At 42.4% G+C, this 20,145-nt stretch overlaps 1 protein-coding gene across 9 annotated transcripts in view; it reads right to left on the bottom strand.

The window, feature by feature from the left end:
- Positions 1-972: 972 nt before the first annotated feature.
- b4galnt4a (beta-1,4-N-acetyl-galactosaminyl transferase 4a) overlaps positions 973-20,145 on the bottom strand; it is a 148,744-nt gene continuing 129,571 nt past the window's right edge. For all 9 annotated transcript variants that reach the window (XM_044357921.1, XM_044357916.1, XM_044357917.1 and 6 more), the window contains 12 exons: positions 10,190-10,256; positions 8,155-8,319; positions 7,697-7,806; positions 7,010-7,110; positions 6,693-6,766; positions 5,061-6,582; positions 4,207-4,586; positions 3,830-3,983; positions 3,651-3,723; positions 2,831-2,984; positions 2,385-2,511; positions 973-1,426 (listed from right to left, as the gene is read on the bottom strand). In XM_044357921.1, coding sequence (XP_044213856.1) covers positions 1,312-1,426; positions 2,385-2,511; positions 2,831-2,984; positions 3,651-3,723; positions 3,830-3,983; positions 4,207-4,586; positions 5,061-6,582; positions 6,693-6,766; positions 7,010-7,110; positions 7,697-7,806; positions 8,155-8,319; positions 10,190-10,256 — 3,042 coding nt within the window. In that variant the 3' untranslated portion in view covers positions 973-1,311. The remainder of the gene's footprint in view (positions 1,427-2,384; positions 2,512-2,830; positions 2,985-3,650; positions 3,724-3,829; positions 3,984-4,206; positions 4,587-5,060; positions 6,583-6,692; positions 6,767-7,009; positions 7,111-7,696; positions 7,807-8,154; positions 8,320-10,189; positions 10,257-20,145) is intronic.

The raw sequence follows: 20,145 nt of genomic DNA, 5'->3' as shown, positions 1-20,145 counted from the left end.
TAATGAGAGCTCAAGTTTTTAATCCCCTAAATCCAATATTTAAAAAAAAAAAACACTGAGCTCAGAAAATGCTTAAAACAACGATGGGACAACATTAAATCAAATATCCATCCTCTTCCTCCCTCCTGTTATAGTTTTATGTTCCAGTTGATGAGGTTAGAGATCTGGAGGGAGCGGAGGACAGCGTCAGTAGGATTAAAATGTGTAAACTGTTGACAAATTCAGTGTTTCAGAAACAAAAATAGCACCCCAACTGTTAGTGCATCCATTCTCAGCCATGACAAATGAAAACCCTGTTTAAAAACATAACAGCAGAACAACCTGCAGTTACGGAAATGAAACTGATCGAGTCCTAAACGATAGCGAGCATTGATGTGGGCGTAGCATGTAAAACTCATACGTCAAAACAGCAGCAGGGCTACAGTATATAGAATTTTTTGGACGGATACAACTACACAAATTAGCATGACATTGAGGAAAGACTGACAGAGATAGAGGCAGAAATGAGTTGAAGATAAAGAGAAAAGAGAGACAGAGGGCAAGAGAGGGACAGAAAGAGATATAAAGATGATGTATCTGTCAGTATTTGTTCGGAAAAGGGTTTTTTCTGATTCAAAAATGTTGTTGCTCATAATATCAGGAGAACTTAAGCACCTCGGTCATACTGGTTAATGATATCCAACGGGTAGTAGTTGATCTATTAAGAAATACTGTTTACGCCACCATGTCTGAATCTATCTGAATAACATGTTGACACACATTCTATTAGGCTCCCATGTGAGAGCATGTTAGAAAAAAGATCTTAGGTTGTCTTCACATCTCCTTGTTAGAAAAAAAGGTGCTTCCTGTCATCTTAAGCACACACAAGCGGCGACACACCCACGCACACTTATATATATATATGTACACACTCGCACATACACGCACTCACGCACGCACACACACATACACACACAAAAACAAGCTGCTTTCCAGTCTGTCTGAAAACACTGCACCAAAAAAAAAAAGGATGGAGAGAAGGAGAACAAAAATAACTCTCTTCTCTCTGTACAGTAGTTTAGTCAGTGAGGCAAAGTGATGACTCAGGACTATCTGCTGCGTAAACAGCTCGCTTTCAAAGTTCACATTTGGACTCCATTTCCTCATACAGACAACCATACGAGAGGGGCCGATGGCGAAACAGAGGCTTCCCTGTAAGGAGTCTGTTTCAAAAAACAGGCCAGAGTTCAGGCAGTGAGCGAGCTCCTACAGGTCTCTCTCACACACAGTGGATCTGCAGGTAGGTTAGGATCCTCCAACCAGCTAGAGGCACTATCCCTTAGGAGTTTTCTTGTTTTGGGCGTTCCACATGCCTCGTTTGGAGTGGTAGTAGTGAAAGAAGTTTCTCAAGCGTAGTCTCTCTACTTCCAAACCGTTCTGCAGCACCCTGAAGTCAGAGGGAGAAAGAAAGTTTGAAGTGAAATTGCTTATGATGCTTTTCTGGTTTTTCTTTGAACAATGCCAGGCTATGATGGAAGCTTTCATTATATAGGAGTAAATACTGAGTAAACAACTGTAGCATCTGTTCTTAAGTCAACTTTAACCAGGGGCTAACATCACTTCTTTTTCCTCTTTTATTAAAAGTCGGCAAGTATGATCATATTGCACCCAAGAGATTGTCATCTGAGATTTCTGCCCCGGTTCTGGTTCTCAAAGCACTGAAAAACTACATTTCACTTAAAATGCTGTAAGTACTAAAAATGAAATTCCACCCACCTCCATTATTTTAGGGTTGGAGGCAGAAATGTGAGAGGTGGGTATCTTAAAACCTGGACAGATTAAACCAAAACTCTCTGCATTTTGGTAATTTGGGGGAATTCCTCTCATAATTGCAACACATTTTGATAGTGGTGTCTCTCTCGATGGTGGTAAAAGAGGACATTTGAAAAGGATAGGAAGTCCTCAAACTCAATATCCGTCTAAGACCAGCTGGCCAAAACATTGTCTCAGTAGTCTTTTGGGAGCTGCAATATCCGTCGGGCAGACTGCCCCTGTTTTGCCTTCCTGTGCTGCTTTAGTCCTGCACTTGTACCCTTTCCACATTGAATGTACACACTATCTCCCCTCTTTGCTTTAAAAGAGGACATTGGCAATATACAACTGAGGAACAACAGGGCTAATTTCAAAACAATTTCACAAATATAAATATTGTGTTATTAAGGTGATGAACAGGAGGTGGAAAAAATATTAGGAACTTCTGTATAACATAATGCTACCTGGTGCAACCTAACACACTTTTATAAAGCTTATAATTTTAACCGACAACTTTAAAAGTTACCGTAGAGTTTGGTAAACATCTCTGACATGGTGTGTACTTTTTGTTCAGTCCTAATAGTATTAATTACCTGTCCAGCAGCTCCCAGTCCTCTCCACCCCAGCGGTCTTTGAATTCCTCTGTGTTCATCCCTCCAATCTTATCAAAATCGGATTTATAGATTCCGAAGAGGCCAAAGCCATTTACCTCCCAGTAACCTGGGGAAAGAATGAAAAGGATGTTAAAAAGAACCATTGGTCCATTGCATGCTGTTGCATCAACATGATAAAAGGCTGCCCATACAAGTACGTGCCTCTGATCCAAGCGTGTTCATTACGCATGTAAACTGAAATCCAGTATTATGAACTCAAAGTAGCTGCCTGTATCTGGTGCAACACTCATTAGGGGAATGAGTTTGAGTGATGAGTCAAAGTGCAAACTATGTTAATCTGTGAATGTTACTGCATGAGTACAGGCATGTGCCTGCATGCATTTACTGTGTGTGTGTGTGTGTGTGTGTGTTTATTTGTGTGTTACCATCAGGTTCCTGTGGTGAACTGCCGCAGCCGAGTCTCATGACAATGGGTGCGAAAGCAAGGCGTCCCTCCACGCAGTGCTTCCTGATGCTCTCCAAGATGTTGAGAGGGAAGTGGATGTGCAGATCACACAGGAACACGATGCTGTGGCTATCCTGCAGGAGCAAACGCAAAAATAACTTCACTTCACACATTCACTGCCAATGCGAGTACATGTTCTCATAAACCTAATACGGGATTTTAGGATTAAAGAAAGTGAAGTGAAGTCTCGGCTCAGCATCAGTGGCTCGTCTTCACTTTCAGAGCCCGCAGGTCATTCAGACATGAGTGACAGCCCTGTCATCCTACTGTGACAGCACTGACACTCAACTGACGCATCAACGTCTGTCCAAATTTCTAGCCGCTCCACGCCCCGTGGGTGGGTGTGCATGCGTGTGTGATAGAGAGACAGCCAGTGAGAGAGACGTAGGGGTACATGCACACAAATAACCTGTGAAAGGGAGTGGATGTGACAGCTATGGCATACACATGACAGAGGAAATGCAGCTAACTGTCTAAGCGATTCCCTGTCATCCACAGTTGGGCTCTGTGGGAGAGGGCGAAGGGAAGCAGGAGGAGGCTCGGAGATAAGGGTGAGATCCACAGCCCAGTGACAGACCGGCCTAGCAATGATGCATTCATTATGCATGAGTGCTCTTTCTGTCTGTCCATCAGCCAGTAAAGGTCATGTGGTCAGTGTGAGTGGCTGACCTTCAGTGAGTGGCTTTTTTTCTGCCAGCTCACATATTGCTGTCTTCCCTCTGTGTGTTTGTTTCTCTAACCTCGATGGTGTCCACTCCGATCTGCAGTCCTGCTGAGCGCTCAAAGTTCCCTTCTCTCCTAAGATACTCATATCTGTCAAAACATAAATATATACACACAAAAAGTCACTTGAAAGCCATTTAAGTAGTGTAAATGTATCCTAAGTCAGATTATATGGCTGATGGTGTTGCACACACACCTTGGCACACTGCTCTCTCTAAGCGCCTGCTCCACGTCCATGTCTTCGCTCTCAAAGTCAACGATGATGATGCTGAAATTGTCGTCCTTGGTCTGACGATGAAGATTCTCCATGTCGGAGATAAATTGCTGTACCCAGCGAGCCTGGTTTTTCACTGAAGGACAGAAGGAACAAAGAGAAATGTAATTAGCAAGTTAGGGAAACAAAAAGAAATGATCCTTCTGAACTATTAATACTTTCATGAGGTCTACTCATTGCATGACTGTGCTGAATTTTCTCTGGATGATTAAAAAATAAATCATGAATAATATGAATATATTAGCTCAAGAATTAGTTGTATACAGTTTATTTATTTATTTATTTATTTATTCCCGGACCTGGTACCACAAAGTGCACCATGATATCTCTCCTCCACTGCAGCATGACTGGCTGGCAGAGCAGAGGTTTAGCATAGGCGGTGCTCCAGGGTGTCGCTCCGGGCCGGACGGGGGACCTGGTGGAGGGAGGAGGTGGTGGGGTGGTGAGGCTAGACGTGGCAGCAGAGGTGGCTGAAGCCGGGGCCGAGGCCGGAGCAGAGTCAGTGTTCTCTAGGCTTTCGTCTCCTTGCCTGCCACGGTGGAGCAGCAGGTAAATGTATTCAGAGAGACGCACCACGCTACGGCCTCTCTCCATTAGTTCCAGCTCCACCAGGTAACGGTTTCCTCTCGCCGAGTCACGCCGCTTCTCGACGTTGATGATTCGCAGCAGGGTGTAGATCCTGGGGCATGGACAGAAAGAGGCTAAAGCAAACGCAGACAGGTTGTACATTCTCTGAAATATAATGCAAGAGAAAGAGGCCACAAATACAAAATAGTATTTCTTATATCATTCTCATAACTGGATTAATTAGTGTTTGACTGTAGGCAGACCACTTCAAAAACACTGCTGTTCATTATCTGTGGCATCATGAAGTCAGTGTGGTGTGTTGTGGGAGGAAAATGAGAACAGAGAAAAGCTAATGGCCAAGCTACTGTACATAAATAACATCAAGATTTGTAAGCACTGCTGCAGAAAATGGTTATCAGCAAATAGAGAACTGCTAACATGAACTCGAAGCACCAGGGCATGACCAAAATGTTCTCTGTGAAATTACTTCTTGCTTTACATAACAGCATAACCAACCATATTTGAATTTACAAGGTTGCAGGGAAACATGAGCACCTCTTTAGTCTCTCTCTCGTCTTTCTCTTACCCTCCGTTGCGTTCGTTGAGCTTCTCCATGTACTGCGCCAGCACGTCCACCACCTCACTCTCTGCCAGCTGCAGGTTGCCAGACACATTGCAACGAAGGTCATTCCAGTCAGAGCGCAGCAGCTCAAAGTCCATTGGATTGACTGAAAAGGTTCTCTGCCAGTTGATGCTCTCCTCTGCCCAGCCCGGTCGGGCCTCAACCTCCTCGTAGCTGTAGTCCGACATCTCGCCCTCCTCTGGTTCTGGCTCAGGGTCGGGGTCGGGGTCGGGATTAGAGCGGTTTGTGTCCTGGTCCAGTTCTGCCGGGTTGGGGTCCGGGTCTGGCTGCTGCTGGGACTCTGTAATCTCTGAGGTCCTGAGATAAGAGGTGACCCGTGATTGACCTTGGAGCGTGTTTTCTGTGGAGTTCAGCTGTGGAGGGGTAGAGGGAGGGGGATCTTTGTGATGGGAAAGAGATGTTTGAGGGTCTCCTTTGCTGGGCAGATCAGCAGTGACATTAGTCTTTAACGGCTGGTGCTCCCCTTTCCTCTTGCTTTTGTCTGGTTGTTTTACCGCTGCTGCCCTGTTTGCAGACTTCTGTACACTTTCCTTCTGTATGTTGATGCTTCCATTGTGAGACAGTGTCTTACCCTCCTTAGTAGGGGGATTTGGCCAGAGCTGAGGGGCACTAACTAGACTCCTACCTCCTGTTATGCCTCCTGCAGCATGTCCTTTAGCACCCAGGTTGACTAGCCTGGTAGTTTTTCCAGTTTGGTACAGAAATACACCCGGGAACACCTCTCTCGGGTGGCGAGATGCCCTCTCCTCCCTCCTTTCTCGACGCTGCTCCCTCTCCCTCTCCTTCTCTCTCTCCCTGGCGGGCCGGGGCCTGGTGATGTAGATCTTGTTCTCTTCCCTCTTCTCCTTCTTGTTTCCAGTGAGCTTGTTGTTGTTGTCGTGAAGGTTGTTGCTATGGGCGGAGTTGCTGAGGATCTGCTTGGCACGGCTGGCAAGGGCAGAGAGGGAGGACTTTTGGGGGAAAAGGAGTGAAGACTTGCTCAGTTTAGGCGGAGTCTCAGCTCCCTTCTCTCCTCCTCCTCCTCCTCCTACTACTCCACCACCTGTTCCTCCTCCTTTCCTGCCAGGGCTGAGCTCTGCAGGACCGGTGCGGATCCAGGACAGGGAGCGAACACGGACCACACTGTGTGTGGATTGGGGCTCTGGAGGCCTCCCCCTGGTGTCATATCTCATGTTCCCCCTTGTATGATCTCTTTCCCAGTCTCTATCCACATCTCTGCGAGGAAAGTGTCTCCTTTCTCTGCGGTGTATAATACTGTGGATTGCTCCCTCCTCCTCTTCATCAGGGTCCTCCACTTCTTCCTCCCCTTCTTTGCCAGCTGTTGTGGGCCCAGGTCTCGAGTGCTGATGGGAGGGGTTAGAGGTGTGACTGGTCTGGCTGGGATGAGAGGGCTTCTTGGGCGACGGTGTGCCAACAATCTCTGCCTCATCCTCTGCATCTACAACCTCCTCTTCCTCTAGGAAATCTGGAGATATGAATGAGACACACAGTTGAAAGAGTGTGTGCATGTGTGTGTGTGTATATATACACACCCTACATTTATGTATGAGTGTGTGTTTGTTCATTATTAGTTACCATCTGGGTTGGGGAAGAAAAACGGTCTGTCATCTTCCTCCTCATCCATCTTCATATATTTGTAGAAACCAAACCTGGAAGCCACAAGAGGCAATACACATGCGCACACACACATGCTTAAGTAGAAGGTTGAAGTTTCAATGTGCCTTACAGCATAATAAACGTTATCTCTTGGTGAGAGGTCGTATGAATCACGGCCATCAAATTCACAGACATTTAAACAGGTATTCTGCATAATCAGTGTATCACCTCATAAATACAAGACAGAGATAAATGTTCCCTTAAACATAAGGTAAGACAAGATAAAAGCAAATTACTTCTCTAAGTAGATAGGGGACTCTCTGTAGAAACACTTGTTCTCTCGCTCCATGTGGGTGAGTCGTGTGAAGTCGTTGGGGTAGACAAAAGACAGATACACCTGCAGAAGAGTACAATGTCAACCTCCCACATATTTCTTTGAGCAACAAAAAAAAGCAATGACCTCCTAAACACTCATGAAGGTCACATCAGTGTTCAGGATTTGAGTAACACCAGCGATTCATTCAAATCAGCCACTGACATAATGCTGCATTTTTTTGCAGGGCTCACATTTCTAGACCATCACTGCTATTCTGCTACTAAAGCTGCAGTAACTTGTAATGCCCTACAGGGGGGAGCAGCGCTCAACACTACCTGCCACCTGCTTCCTTTGTGTTTTCACACAATGGGAAAGATACAGAGGTAAGGTTGAACCAACATGGACTTAGCTCTGCTCCTTTGTTCTCAATCCAGGTGATCTGAATATTACACTGACTCTTTAAGGAGCTACTTTTTTTTTTAGCAGGTTAAAAGACAACTGTCATAATTGGATGCACTTCAGATGACCCCACAGGGCTTATTTTAGCAATAAGTGCCAATTAAATCACACTCTCTCAGACATTCTGACACATACAAAAATACCATCACACGTCCTCAGTGGCAGGTCTTTTGTGACCCAGAGGGATGGTGATTGAGAGGTCACTTACAAACTGCAGGCCTTGGTATCTGGCGATGGGGAAATCTTTGACTACGTAGGTTGGAGAGTAGAGGCAGGCCGGTAGAACGTTTTCCAGGCGGGAGGGGTCGATCATTGGAGCTGGGGAGAGAGAGAGTAAGAGAGAGTGAGAAAGGCGAGGCAAATATTTGAGATCTTGGACAAACAAATATGTTGTGTGGAGTACTGCCTTCATCAAAGGTATACAATTACAGAAATCTCGGAGATGATTTGAGCAATGGCAGCCAGTAAAAGGAGGAAAACACACAACATACGCAGCCACCCAGACGAAATGACAGTCTGAATACAGTAAAACTGACAGCCAGAGAGACCGTGAGCCAGACAGCCGGCCAGACAGACAGTCAATCACTTTAGAGAAAATGACAGGCCAGAAAAGCAGGATGAGGACAGAAAAAGTGGACAGCCTAAAATGATGAGTGGCAGATTTACTGCTGTAGAAGGTGTCCCTGGGGTCTGGCTTCAGCATATCCGCTCCGTGCTGCGTGACGCTGCCTCCTTCCAGACTCTGAGGCTGAGACTCCTCTGGGAGACGGATGTGACTGGCCAAGGTCTGGGGGATGTGGTCCACACTGTTCATCTTGAGATTGGACTCGTCTGAAAAACACAGAGATTATAAGACACGGAGAGAGTGAGAGAAGAGACCGAGATGGTGTAGAAGAGGGAGAGAGACAGATTCGTTATTGCGTTCACCGTTTTGATGACAAATTTGTTGTAAGCTGTTGGAGGGAAAATATTGTGCACATTATGGGTGCTGCAATCATCATAGATGTTTACTAACCATGAAAAGGTGAAGAATTAGGAGGAAAAAGAGACAGAGAACAAAGAAACACAGGAAGAAAACGAAGAGGAGGAAAGCAGGATCAAGAGCCGAAGTGGGAGGATCAGAAAAAAGTTGGAAGAATACAAAAACGGAGCAGAGGAGAGTCATAATTATACCAATCGATACCAGAGAAGGAGGAGAGAGCATGTGTGATTAATAGCATGTCAGGAGCAAGGCCTGATGGGAGAAATGCTTTATAATTAACAGGGTGGTCAGCATCCTTTTTATCCCCTAGAGGGATGGGGGTGTGCACATTCAGTGTGCATGTACACAAGCTACACAGAGAGGGACTTTTTTTTACTTATTTCTCTGACAATTAGACATCTGTTGATCACACATCTGGTTTTCCACTACATACAAGCCTCGCCAAGACCATTTAATTATGTGTCGTTGAAATCGTCAAACCAGGAAAACAAACAAACAGAACAATTGAATTCTACTTCTGTTTCATTTAATTAGTTTGCATTACGTTGCACTGACGTATCTGGGTTACAATAAAAAATACAGCATCATTTCAGTATTGTCTGTAGGACAAGTCATAAAAAGTGTATGTATGTGTGTGGTTCAGTAAATTCATTATCAGCTACCATCTGGGTTGCGATTTTATATGTTTGTTCACTGATGCTGGAATGTCTAATGAAAAAGTAAAACCATACCAATAAAGAGACGTATTGGGCTTCAAACCACAATGAAATGGTTTTGGCGCTGTAGTGAACTGCCCTGCACGTTGAAATGTTATGTAACACGCTAAAAAAAATGATTCAACTTTAAGCCAAAAAATGATTTTCTCCGTCAGACGGGAATATACATCAAACACTTTCCAGAGTGAGAACATGGAGAAATCCAGTGAGACAGACAGATGACAGAGAGGGAGGAGTTGGGATGGGTGGGTGGAGGGAGGGAAGGAGACGAATGAAGAGATGGTGATGCTTGAATCCAGCAGGTGACCTCATACTGTATACTGTACGAGGCCTCCTTCCTCCCTGTCATTGCTGGTCATAAAGAAGATTTCAGCATTTGGCATAGAAACTTGCAGGTTCGCCCAAAATGACAACTCGACACATCATTTTCCGTGCAGCCGGCATTTTCTCTTATTACGATACCGAATCCCTGTGACACAGTGCTATTCTTAGAGCTATAGAGGTTAGACTCAGGAGCTGGTGTTCTCATCTCTACTACAAATGACACCTATAGAGAAAAATAGAGCATCTATTAGATTCTGTATCTTCTCTCTTTATTCTTAAAGTGACATGGCAATGACAAAAAAATACATGTGAAAATGTTGATTTTCTTTAAGCCATCATCAAGATTGAGACAATAATGTGACTTTGGTTGAGGGACAAGAGAGAAGCACATCTTGGTTAAAAAAAAAAAGGCTGATTATGTGACATTTAACTACTGATCAATACCAGACGAGACTAATGAAGTAGTTTTAGTTCTAGCATCATTTCCTCTTCTTTTCGGTGAGCTCCAGCTAAACAGAAAGACAATATTTCATTAAAGAGTCCCACATGTCTCTTGGCCACAAACATCAAGCTTTAAAGCCCGTTTAAAATTTCATTATGAGATCAGTTTTTATTTCTAAGAGAAGTTGACAGAAAAGCTTTCCATGCAACGTATCAGCAGAGCAAGAATAGCTCTTACCTGTGTACAGGGAGATGTAGGCTGAGTCTATCACTTCATATTTCAGACCGGGGAGGAATGGACGCCACTGTGTGTGAAAGCAGAGAGTGAGAGAAAAAAAAAGGGGATTGAGTAAAGAGTAAATGCCAACATGTGGAAAGTATAAGGTGAGCAGAAACCCTCCGTCATGGTTTGTAGGCTAAACTGTGACTCTCTGTGACTCTCACTCTCTGTGTTATTGATCTTAGCAACATCACAGGATCGATCTGATGCTGGGTTTATGTATAAACACACTTAACCAGAGAAAGAAGAGGAAAGAGAGAGGAACGTGAACATGAATAGAGAACAAGAAATGTGACGCCATGGGGGGGGGGGGAGTAAGGAAATGAGCAAACAGCAGCAAAAATCCAGACAAAATAGACCGTGAACAGAGCAAGAAGAGATCTATAGGAGTAAGACAGTGACAAGCAGGTATAAAAAGGAGCATCTAGTAATGACCTGAAAACAGAGAGACGCCTGGAGAGAGAAACAAAGGGGGAGAGAGTGAGAAAGAGAGAGAGACAAGCTACAATTCTTTTAAATAGATTTCACAATTACCACGTCACTTCTGGTTACCCAAGATATAATCACAGGAGACAGGTCATTTTCTAACCCTCCGGTTGAGAATACAAATATAAACACCCTCCTCAGGCTCATGCAAATGCCCTCATGTGTATGCACAACACACACACACACACACATACATACACACACACACACACACACACACATTAACTGCTTTAGACTTTCTGGCACACATTTTGTCATGAATGTAGCACTACTAAACACACCGACTGCTTGTATTAAAAGTCCAAAATCCAGCAACTTTTCAAAGCTACTCCTTATCACACATGCTGACACATTTGTGCAGAAGCACACACGTATCCATACAAGTGCTCATATACAGGAGACAAACAAGGGCAGTGTGCGACATCATGCTGAGCAGCAGCAGGGAGCAGCTCAGCAGGAGATCCAGGGCTTCGCCATTGTGTCATTATTTCACCGTGATTGTGCTCAAGGTCAAGTCAGAAGGCTGTCATAGCCTGACTCAAGAAAGGACAAAAAAAAAGTGATGACCACATGGGAGATGTAACTTTAAAGGTTTATTTTTACCCATTACAGAAATGTTCAATAAATGTAAAGATGTCTTTTCATAAAATGAGTGGAAGAAACCAAATGTAACCAAACAAAATCCACAAGATAATGGGCATTCAAAGACCTTTGATTCTGCCCTCCAGGCTTCCACAGGGCAACATAGTAAGTAGGGAAGCCCGTTCACTGACCTTATGTGCAGACATTTGCAGCTGAAATGCGCTGCAAGCCACAAAGTCAAGGTGTTCAGTCATACTGAATTTCACTTGGATCTCAAAATCAAACACACTGCCGTGTTTCAGTATGGGCCATGATTGATTGGCTGCATTGCTAACGTGCGAGCTGCAATTAGCGACATGAGATCATTTCCTCTCACTCATTCGACACGTCCACAAATTAAAACAAAAGCTGTACTTGCAATCCATCCATGAACATGCGAGAGCCTCATAGGACTCACAAAAGTTTCTGCAATTTGGGAGCGACAATCACTGATGGAACATGACGTTGCCACCAGTGTGATCTGCGAGAAAACAGTAGAAATATATGGTCCTCTTTTCCAGTTGCAAGCAAGTTAAATTAACTGTATTCATTTACAGTCTGTGCAGCATAAGACGGCTTCTATCCTTAAGCCAAAATTATATTTCTGCATCTGTGAGTATGCGAGGGTCCGCGTGACGTGTATGTGGAGGCTTAGTGCAGTGACCGTGCAGACAGTCCGCCTGGCCTATACGCTGTCTTCTTGTAGATCTACTGCACATGTGCAGAACGCGTCCTCCAAGCGGACTACAGAAAGTAGTATAAACATCTCCCTAAAAACTCTTTAACCTCAGACCCCTCAGGAAGAGGAACTGAGGAGATGGACAGACATGCAGTAGATGTTGTATGCACAGTAGACAGAAATAACATTAGTAAAATTACACAATGGAGAAACATGAGACTGACAATATTAAGTGAACAGATTGCAAAAATATAAGCAGCAATGCAACTCAAAGCAGCTGAATTTTGGAGATTTGGAGATTTTTTTGCTTAATTTCAAATTAATCAATGACATTTGGTACTGTGACTTGTGGTTTGCGATGCGTTTTAGCTACGTGTGTGTGTGTGTGTAGATAAAGTGTCATCACAAGATTCTTCCTTTTCAAGGATCAATGGAGCGTAATACTGCTACTGTCACATCAGCCTTAAGAGACACACACAGCACTTGAGATAGTGTATATGTACCCATGTAGCCTACTTTACAGCTTTGTGTGAATTTCTCCTGTTCATTGTCTGGCCTCACAGATACTCTGATTAATTCTGCAAAGGGAGTTACTGACCCGGTGTGTATCTAGATGTGTGTTTGTGTGTACCTTATATGTGCACGTACACACAGTATTTGTCACGTGTGTGTGTGTGTGTGTGTGTGTGTGTGTGTGTGTGTGTGTGTGAATGTGGGTGTGTATTCTCTGTGTATACGGGTGCATCTTGTGTGAAATAGTGCTGACAGGGAGCAGAGGGAGGATGCAGAGGCCCGCTTGCTGGCCCCACAAGTTCAACAGAGAGGAGAGAAAATCAATATCCAAGGGGAAATAATAAAAAGTAGCATTCACAGAGCAAAATGGCAATGGGCAACCAGCAGTGTGGTTTCATCACGTTTCATCATGCCTGAACCATCCAGTGACAGATGTGGTTTTGATATTGTTTTCACTCAGCTGGCCAAAAGTGGGTGTTGCTCCAACTCATACTGTGTGGTTTCATGCCAGTTGGACACACAAACTGTACTTTCATTCCAGCTTACACATACACATGTAGTTTGCCTCTGGTTCCATGAGGTATAGGTTATTTTTCTTTATCCCTCCATGAACAGGAGTTTATTGCTTCCAAGCGAGCTGACTGCTGGCTGCTGTTGTTGTTGTTGTTGTTGTGTTTGTTTGCTTCAATTCAATCGGCTGCTCCAAAGCCTAAGGCGCTATGGATATGGAGTTGTTTTGTTAGTGTGACATATAACAGGTAATGGAATAATGAAACTATCTGACCTTTCCCAGTTTACGTAAAAAATCAATTTAGATTTGAGGTACAATAAGATTAATGGAAAGTAAACACTTCCATTTAGTGGCCTCAAAATCCCGTTCTGGATTTTCTGAGGAATAAATAAGTCACTTTATTTTTTTCTTTGAAGTTTGCAAAGTTGTTTCATCAAACTTTCTTAACAGCACAAACTTGTCTGCTTGTTTCAACCTGATGAATGCCACCTGTTACTGGGTGTAAAGTGCTTCATAGAGGAAATAAAGCATAAACATACATACAGACATAAAACAGAATAAATAGAAAAATGACACAAAGGCAAGTCTGAACAAATTGGTCTTAAGCTGCTTTTTAACGGTGTTCACAGAGTCCACAGATCTGAAATCCAATGAGAGAGAGTTCCACAACCCCAAAAGCACAGTCTCCTTTAGTTTTAAGCCTTGTTTTAGGAACAACCAGCAAACCCTGATCAGAAGACCTTAGAGACCTGCTGCTGACATAGGGCTGCAGTAGATCTCTAATGAGACAGGTGCCAGACCAGGCAGATCTCTACAGGTGATCACAAGAACTTTAAATTGGATTCTGAACTTGATAGTGAGCCAGTGAAGAACAATTAGAATCAATGTCACAAGTCCTTTTGGAGGACCTGGTCAAGAGTTTAGCAGCAGCATTTTGGACCACTAGCAAACAAATGTTTATTCTCTGCCCAACATTTTCTAATGGGTGATGTAATCTGACATTAAATGAAGATAGAATGAAGGTGAACAAAGCAAGAATAGAGGTTTTCCTTTGTTCACATGAGCACTGGAAGGTTCACTGTGCGTTATTTATCTGTTTTCTCTCTTTCTCGATCTTACTTGTACACACCTGCACGGCTTTAGGCCCACATTGGTAGAGATGTAAACAAAGAGAAGTCAGTGGCAGAGCGGACAGCAGGACAAAACAGATGTTAACAAGCCTGACAACACCTGCCTGAGGGAACAAAGCCAGAAGAAACCAAGACCACACTGTTGTTATTTATTTACTCATACGGGGTAGGTTGGATGAGCATGCATGTTCATTGAAATTAATAAATGTTTGAAGGCAGGACAACAAGGACATAATACGATGATGAGTTTGCAAGATGTAATAGAAATACAGACGCAGCTGGTGATATTTACTATTTTTCTGGAAAGTACTGTATTGCCTGAGTAGCCAAAGTTGGATCTTGACCTCTTGTTGTCCAAAAACTATACACACAACATCAATGAGCCAAACTGTTGCAATGGGTGACGTGTTATGTTATTTTGTTGCTCATTGACTAGAACACCAAATGTCTATTAATGTGTACAGCTAAAAACACTTACTCCTGTTTGAGTGATGTTTGCTAAAAACTTAGCAAACTTAGGTGCCCATCTCTTTAATAAAATTACTTCACCCTTTGTTATAAGTAAAATGATGTAAAGACCCGTAAAATGTACATTAAGTAGGAATTAATGGGCTTGGGCTGAGTGCTATAGATAGGTCAGGAAAGTTGGAAAGTATTGAGAGTAACGCATTGTTGGTTTTGGCCTTTCAATGTGATTTGTTAACAATAAGAAAAATATAGAATCATGCGAGCCTTATCCTTTACACACACACACACACACACACACACACACACACACACACACACACACACACATATATATGTAATATGCTTATAATGATTGGTGCAGATTAGATAGTAATGATTCAGGTTGAGCTGTGAGACAAAGGACCTTGAGAAATGGAACAGGATTAGATTGAGGATGAAACAGTGGTAAATATTACTTGTTAGTTTTTATGTGTCTTTTCTCAACTACTCAAAGTTGTGATTTAGTTGTGGAAAGTGGATGAATAAAGTGAGAAAGACGCCGAAGCATGTGAGAGAAAAAGACTGTTGTAACATGAACTCCACTGTGCCCATGAGATATAAATTTCCCAAATCCCAAAAAAGATTTAAGGTTTCCAGTTGAGAGCCTTGCAGAGTTTGACACATATGGCTAATTTTTGACAATATGTACTACTGTAATCCTTCTTCAGCACACAATGTGATCAATCTCTGTGCATGTAGCATCTAGAAAGTCCACATTAGAGCCAATAAATACTGAGACATCTGACAGTCAAGGTATGAAATAATCATAGGACACAAATAGAGTGGAAGTTGTTAATGAGGTGACTGGAATGGGCATAATTTTCACTTTTACCAGGACTGTTAATAAGCCTTCTCAACTTTCCCTCACCACCTACTCAGTCTGTGATCACTCATTTTGAATTTGAATGAAAGGTAAAACAGCAAAATGGCTCTCATTGACCTGTTTCCATGTTTCCATTGCCAGACAACTGTTTGACCACAGAAACACTGACTTCATTGAGAAAGACATATTGCTGACAAGCCACGAATTATGTCCTGTAGTAGTGGTGTCAAGAAGGCAAAGTGACAGCTAACAAGCTCATGAAAGCACACATTAATAAGAATTGACCATGTCCTGTTATATTTTGGTTAGGGTTAAAGGAAAGTAGCCCTTTTTATTTTATTGTCATTGAAAAGTGCTGATACGTAGCAAAACCAACTGTTATCTGGTGTTTACAATGTGTTAAATATGTTGTGTGTAATCTGTTTGGAGCTCTTATGTCAGTTTTGATGATAGCAAAAGTGCAAGTAAAGCAGTCTTTGATAAACTTACTGGATGGTTCTTATCCGTATCTATTTGTAGGCTGTCTGAAAGTAGTCACCTTTAGCTGATTAAATCCCTTTAGCCAACTGAGAACAACAGGACACATTAATGTTTTATGTACAGTATGTAATGTGTGATTGGAAATACTGTATGTGTTATATGTTTTGGAACATAACATTATAAATTTGATATTTGAAATACTGCTTCTTTTGTGATTTTAACTCAACCGAGACGGAGTTTCTCAGCTGTATCTTTGAGCTTTGTGAAAACTGTACAAACATGAAGGACTTCTGGCAGAGACTAAGCTCACTCCACAAACTGACCTAATCGGCACTCCCGATATTTACTGGCAGTTTGCTTGCCAAAGCTCTTCAAAACAATGTGGGAGAACATGAAAATCTTTCTAGAGATGCTTCTGTTGGCTATAGTTTGCTATTTGTTTCCCAAGAATCGGAATAACATATGTGCAATGACAAGAAATGACAAGAGAAAGGTACTGATGGGATGCAAGAAAAGTTATGACAGCTTTGGTAGGAAGAGAAACAAAGTGTGAATTCTAACATTGGCAGTAATGGGAAGTCTGTAGTGGGGTGCTACGGTGTTGCCCACTGACAGGTGCTTGGCAGCAGAGACTCCTGACAGACTCTGAACAGATAACTCCCCAACAGAGCACTGACGACACAGGACTGCTGGCGTTTTGATGCTTTGCTGATACCAGTGTAGAAACTTTACCCGATGGAAGTTGACAGGGATGTGGAAAGTGAAGAAGAGCTGAAAAAGCACCTAACCAAAAGATCTAACCAACTGTACAGCATGGAAACAAGGACATAAAGCTCCTGACTGATTATGCTCTTATTTCAATTGACAACTAAATAGAACTAAACACTTGCATGCTAGAGGATAAATGCCACTCTGCATTCCCTGTCACACTGACATGAAAACGGTGGCTTGTTTTTCATGTCATATCATGTCTTGCCTGGGGACAAAGGAACAATATTCAAAGAGATATGACGAGGTGGATACAGAGACGGGGTGTTTGATTTTCTGTGTTGAATTATACATTAGCCTAATTCTCTCAGACCAGACATTTCAGAAAGACAAATGAGCTCAATATCCATAGCAATTACTGGAGTGTCGCAGTCAGTGTGTTTACAGCGATGCCCTGTGTGCTCAGAGGGGAAACTAGTTAGTCATACTAACATTCTCACTTGATAAAAATGAAGTAAAACTTACATGACTGAATGTCATGGCATACACCGTAAACTGCGATGTGTTCTCTCTTTAACCACACGAATTCACTAAAACTTATGACAAGGACATGCAGGTCAACCTGATGCCTACTGGAGAAGAGATAACACAGGAATAACCAGCCTGATCTGAATACGACCAAAGAGAAAATAGACATAGAATCAATGTTTTTGGACTAAGTGAGTCTAACAGCACAGACCTAACTGAACATGTAAAAATTGCTTTAATATGCTAGCATTGACACAGCCAATGGCAGATTATAAAACATCTAATGATAAAATACATTAACAGAATGTAATCTGACAAATTCATCATGACCTGAATGTTAATGCAAGTGTGCCTGCAACCTTCAACCAAGTGAAACTCTTAACTACCGGTATGAATGAAATATGAATCTAAAAGTGCTGTGAACATGAAAACAGTACTCTGAAGCTACCAGACAGGGAACAAATCTGGCTGATTTCTAATCAGAAATATGACATACTGAGAGACTGCTACAGGCTCAAGGCCATTAAAATTTAATTAAATACTTAAATACAGAATTCACATTTTCTGTATTAAATACAATATAGCAAATGCGAAATGTCCTCTCTAGAGCCAGTGTTTGGTTTGTCCGCTCTGGGCTACTGTAGAAACATGGTGGTGCAACATGGTGGGCTCCGTGGAAGAGGACCCGCTCTCTATGTAGATATAAAGGGCTCATTCTAAGGTAACAAACACACAACAATTCTAAGTTTCAGGTGATTATACACTAAAACATACTTATGAATACTATATTCCATTTCTGCCAATAGACCCCTCTAAATCTTACACACTGGTCCTTTAAGTTACCATTTTCCAATAATATACTTTCCCACTGATAACAAGAAGTGTGTCTCTGAGATTCAGTAGTGCAGAGAGGCACATGGTGAGTCAGGATAAAGATAATGTAAGTGAATATGAAAGTTAATATGACACAATGAATGTGGGTGTCCAGGACACTAGCTTCCTTTTTAGTGTTATAATGGTATGTCATGTATGGGACGGTGGTCTTTGGGATGTGTTTGATCAAATCTGCATTTATGTGCATGTCTTGTGCTTTTCATCGTCCTCATTAAGGGGGAGGGCATGGATGATCACTCTGTAATCATATCAGTCATATTAACTGGCATTGATGTTGCTCTCTAGAGGATAAGATGGAAAAAAGGAACAGCATTAAAAGCATCTCATACCATTAAATTGTAACTGAGGCAAAGGTTCATGCTGCTGTTCCTGTTTTTCCATAAACTCATAAAGATGAACTCTTGGAACGGAGGTGGCGTCAAAAGACAAGGCCGAGTTGTAATGTTTTCTCACAAACAATAACTGAATTGGTGGCAGTGATGTGGCAGACAATGCTGACAATGTAATAAAAAACTGCCACGGAAAAAAAAAAAAATCTTCTCTTATTCTTTAAAAAATGGTTCAATCTGAAAATGAAAGTAATTCATAGGCAGGGAAAAGCAAATGTGTGCCAGTAATGATAAAAAGTGTAATTAAATAAAACAAAGAGCACCAAAAGATAAAGTTAAAAGTGGGGGAAAAAGTATTTGAAAAAGTAAAGGAGAACGCAGCAAAAACCAAAAGAGTGAATTAAGGCGAAGAATATGACTCCATATGTTTTAGAAAGCTGCTGAACTAGAGTTAACCCTAAAGGGCGTTGAAGTGGTAAAGAAACTGAGAGAAAGTTAATTTATCTCCAAAAGTAAAAAGACACACACAATATAGTTTAACAGCTGGCTCCGGGTCGCTAAGACCACTCCTGATTTATATTTAGGAGGGAATATATGTGAGGCAGATGTTGAGAGGCCTGTGTTGCGAGTCTGCAGGGGTGGGGTAGATGAGTGTGTGAGAGTGTCTGTGCACACATGGGTGTGTGTGTATTAATTGGTGGACAGTTTCAGAATTGGCCTGGCAGGAGTGATAAAACAGGGCCATTAAAATCCTGCATTTATATCCCACACCCCTGCCTCTCCATAAACTTGCCATTACTAATTAAGGCGTGACTTTCTTCTCTTCTTTCTCTCACTCCCTCTTCACACCGTTTAATGGCCAACACTTTCCTTCATTCTGTCACATGGCGAGTGAGAGACGTTTTCCATTAGGCCAGTGGAAAGGTCCTGTGTTTCACTGAAAAAGATCCAGATGGTAATTAAGAAACTTAATGAAACCGCTGCTCACTAAATCTTCCATCATCTCGTGTATTCCTTTCAAAAACAGTCATCATTCTAAAGCGATTTTATTTGAAGTTAATTGAAGGGAAACACTTTTGTTGGAGTGCAATGGAAAGGTTCAGTCAGAGTGCAGGTTTGGTAACTACTCATCCTAGCAGCTCAACAATCTCCTCATTCATTGGCCTGCTGCTCATACACACAAACACGGTTGTTTCCATCCCCTTGGGGAAGGAACAGTGTATTCCTAACCTGTCTCTTCCTGCTTCTTATGCTGCTTATGTTCCGCCTTCCTGCAGCCGCTCTCCCTAATTCGTTCACATAACAGAGAAGAAAAGGGGAGAAAAAGGTTTCTTATTTTCTTGCCAAAAGGTAGGACTGTGTACTATCTGATATTTACTCCTTCTCGTTTCTTTATAACAAGCGCTGCTAAACAAATACATTCCCAGAGGAACAGCCCACCTTTGACCATGCAATCACAGCTTGGCACAGAACACAAAAGAAAAAGCTGTGAATCCACACTATCTGCTCTTTAACAAATGAGTGCCTGGGTTTCTGCGGATTTATGTGAGCCCTGGGCTTATGCTGTTGTGGGCCGGTCATGGTAAATCTGCTATTTTTGTCAAGGTGTGAAATGTATTCCGCTGTTAGATCACACACAGGGGCCGCACTAAGACAGCGCGCCATACACACATACGATACACACATTCCCACACACAATCTTGAT

The sequence above is a fragment of the Thunnus albacares genome, chromosome 7 (assembly GCF_914725855.1).
Source record: "Thunnus albacares chromosome 7, fThuAlb1.1, whole genome shotgun sequence".
Classification (NCBI taxonomy): domain Eukaryota; kingdom Metazoa; phylum Chordata; class Actinopteri; order Scombriformes; family Scombridae; genus Thunnus; species Thunnus albacares.
Note: the sequence above shows the minus strand (reverse complement) of the source record. Positions and strands in the feature narration are given on the sequence as shown.